The 3205-nt window shown below is 39.0% G+C and overlaps 1 protein-coding gene across 1 annotated transcript in view; it reads right to left on the bottom strand.

Annotated features, from left to right (window-relative positions):
* NUB1 (negative regulator of ubiquitin-like proteins 1) overlaps positions 1-3205 on the bottom strand; it is a 19040-nt gene that overhangs the window by 11315 nt on the left and 4520 nt on the right. Inside the window, exon 6 of the mRNA XM_010005997.1 lies at positions 570-658. Within this exon, the coding sequence (XP_010004299.1) occupies positions 570-658 (89 nt within the window). The remainder of the gene's footprint in view (positions 1-569; positions 659-3205) is intronic.

The following is a 3205-nucleotide window of genomic DNA, read 5'->3' as shown; positions in this document are numbered from 1 at the left end:
TTTTTTTTTTTTGTTCTGAGCATAAATCCAAGGAGTTGTGAAGATTTTTATTTATTCAGAAAATCCAGCAATCTCAAAAGACAGCATCTATCACTGCTCTGCTCCAGCAGCCACCACCAGGCATGTCCCTCCCACTGTAATTCAATGCATGCACCCATGGATTGACACTATTTTAAAAGAATCTGATTTTGAGAGATGTACTGAGTTTCCAACTGAAACTGAAGCCTAATGAACAGGTTATTTTCATGTTGTTCTAGGGCGCCCAATATTTAAAATAGGTGCTAACAAAGTTAAAGCTCATCTTAAAACATAAAAATAAGATATGGACCAAGATTAGACCTGCAATTAGATCAGCAATCGAAGTTGGTTTCTAGATGACTGAAGAATTCCCAATTGTAGAATTCTATTTCAATTTTATTTCAACATTATTTCTATTTAGCAAGCATCTACTGTACCCAGGGCTATATCCCCAAAAAGTCTGATCGTATTTCAATCTCATATTTGAAATGCTTCACAAATCAAGCTTTAAAAAGACGTTTTAGTAGCTTTTAAAGACACTTTTAACCTACTTTTTTAGCTTGAGGAGGAATCTCGATTGACCTTCCAGTCTGATTAGCTATATCTAGATATGGAACAGAACCTGGATCCAAGTTCTCCTCTGAAAGACAAGAAAAAGCAGTTTAAATTTTAAGTACCACCCTCAACAGAATAAATCTGCTCTCACGGGATTATGTCAGTAAGTACATCCTTAAACAAAAAAGCAAACAAACAACAAAATAAATCAGAATTACATATAAAGACTGCATCTATGGGGTGTTTTTGGACATACCAACAATGGCCTTTATGAGAGAAACATGAGAAAATTTTAAAAAGATCAGTAAGAAAAAGCCCTTGTTCACCCAAAATTTTTGACAGAACATCAGAAGTAACACAAATTATAAACAGTATTTTGCAGAAGACAAAATACTTACATTTCACAATAAAGCATGTTAAGTGTTATATCAGCTCAGGCATAGAATATAAAAACCCCACAACTAAGCACAGTTGCTAAAACTGAAAAAAATAAATGAAAACACAGCTCAGTATTTTCCTTTCCCCACATCTTTAATGCTTACAACGAAACTATCAATTTTGTTTTCACTTCCATCTCATTTAAAATGAAAAGATGCTTTTCATGTAAACAAAAGACAGGCAGGAATTTGCTGAGATTAAAAGCTTCTGCCCTGCAATTTTTCTCAGATGAAACAAAAGGGTTGTTAGATCCTTTCTACACTTCACACAGAACCTTCAGCCTGTGAGCCCATTATAGATTCCACTCTATACTCTGGCATTGTTCTATAATTGACAGTTAAAGTAAATACCTTAAAGAGGCTCCACACAGGATTCAAGGCATGGGGTCTAAATTACCTCTTAAATCCATAAAAGGAATCACTTCTTTCATTTTGTTCAAAATTTGACATTACAGTAAGAAACAGGCTGTCACTGACCCTTAAAAGAAGCTTTGTTCAGATATTTTTGCATTTGGCAGAAATTCATTAGATACTCAGTCTCACAGTTTCTTGTTTGTGATTTTTGAAACAATAGAGAAGTGATTTAAACTCACCATCTAGCTGTGCAATTCACAAACACAACCTCATTTTGAAAAATTATTACTTTTAAATTGAAATATATCCCTTTAACTTAATCCAGTTGCCAACAATCAACATCAAATGCAAGGAGAACAGAAGAGCCACATTACAGATGAGAATGACAAGAGAGCTGTTCTGCACAATGAAGCCATGGTTACACACAGCCACATCTAAGGTAAAGTACAAAAAAGTGTGCAATGGTTTATAACACATGATTCCACTGTGTTTATGTGTACAATATTTTAAAGCCTGTTCTCTAGAGTCATCAGTCCCTTAACTGTCAAGTGCCAATAAAATAATAATTCACTCATATTACATTTTTCCCCAAGTAACAAATGTTTTCATAGAATCATAGAATGTCTTGGGTTGCAAGGAACCTCTAAAGGTCATCTGTTCCAACCTCCTACAATAAGCAGGGACATCTCCAACTGGAACAGACTGCTCAGAGCCCCATAAAGCCTGACCTTGAATGTCTCCAGGGATGGAGCTTCCACCACATTCGTAGGCAACCTGTCCCAGGGATCCACCATCCTCATATTAAATAACTTTTTCCCAAAGTCCAACCTAAATCTACCTTTCTCTAGATTAAAACCATTACCTCCTGTCCTATCATTACCTACCCTTGTGAACAGGTCTTCCCCAGCCTTTTTATAAGCTCCTTTCAGATATTGGAAGGTTGCTATAAGATGCCCCTGGTCCACTGATGCAGTCACTCCATTGTACAAAGCCACTTAGGTTGGTCAGGCAGGATTTGCCCTAGTAAAGCCATGCTGGCTGTCCTGAATCACCTCCCTGTCCTCCATGTGCCTTAGCATGTCTTCTACGAGGATCTGTTCCATGATCTTCCCAGGCACAGATATGAGGCTGACAGGTTGGTAGTGTCCTCTTCTACCCTTTTTAAAAATGGGCACAATGTTTCCTTTCTTCCAGTCATAAAGGACTTTACCCAACTGCCATGGCTTGCACCTGCCAGGGCTTGTCAAATAGCATGGATAGGGGTTTGGCAGCTACATCAGACAATCCCTTCGGGGCTCTGGGATGCATCTCATCAGGTCCCATGGGCTTGTGTATGTTCAGGCTCCTCAGATACTCAGAACCTTGTCTTTGCTTACACTGAGAGGGCCTGTGTCTGTGGGCCATCAACATGAAAGCTGTGAGGAGAGGGGTTGCCAGTGAAGACTGAGGCAAAAGTGGTGGCAAAAGTGGTTAAGAATCTCAGCTTTCTCATCTGTTGTTACCAGTTCACCACTGTTGCTCACCAGGGAGGTACACTTTCTTTAACCTTCCTTTTCTGGTTTATGTACCTGTAGAAGCCCTTTTTGTTTCTCTTTACATCCCTTGTCAAGTTCAGCTCCAGGTGCACCTTGGCCTTCCTGACCTTGTCCCTACACAACAGGGCAGCATCCCTATGCTCTTCCCAGGATACCTGTCTCCACTTCCACTTTTCTAGCATTCTAATTGTGTAAGAAGAGTTGGAGTAGAAGAGGGAAGTTTTAGTCAACTTAAAATACAGTTTTCAAGTAGACCAAAACCTAGAACACCATAAACTGAAACCCAGCCACGGTACAGACGCTCTT

The sequence above is a fragment of the Chaetura pelagica genome, unplaced genomic scaffold, assembly GCF_000747805.2.
Source record: "Chaetura pelagica isolate M959 unplaced genomic scaffold, ChaPel_1.0 scaffold199, whole genome shotgun sequence".
Classification (NCBI taxonomy): Eukaryota; Metazoa; Chordata; class Aves; order Apodiformes; family Apodidae; genus Chaetura; species Chaetura pelagica.
This window is presented reverse-complemented; position numbering and strand designations above follow the sequence as displayed.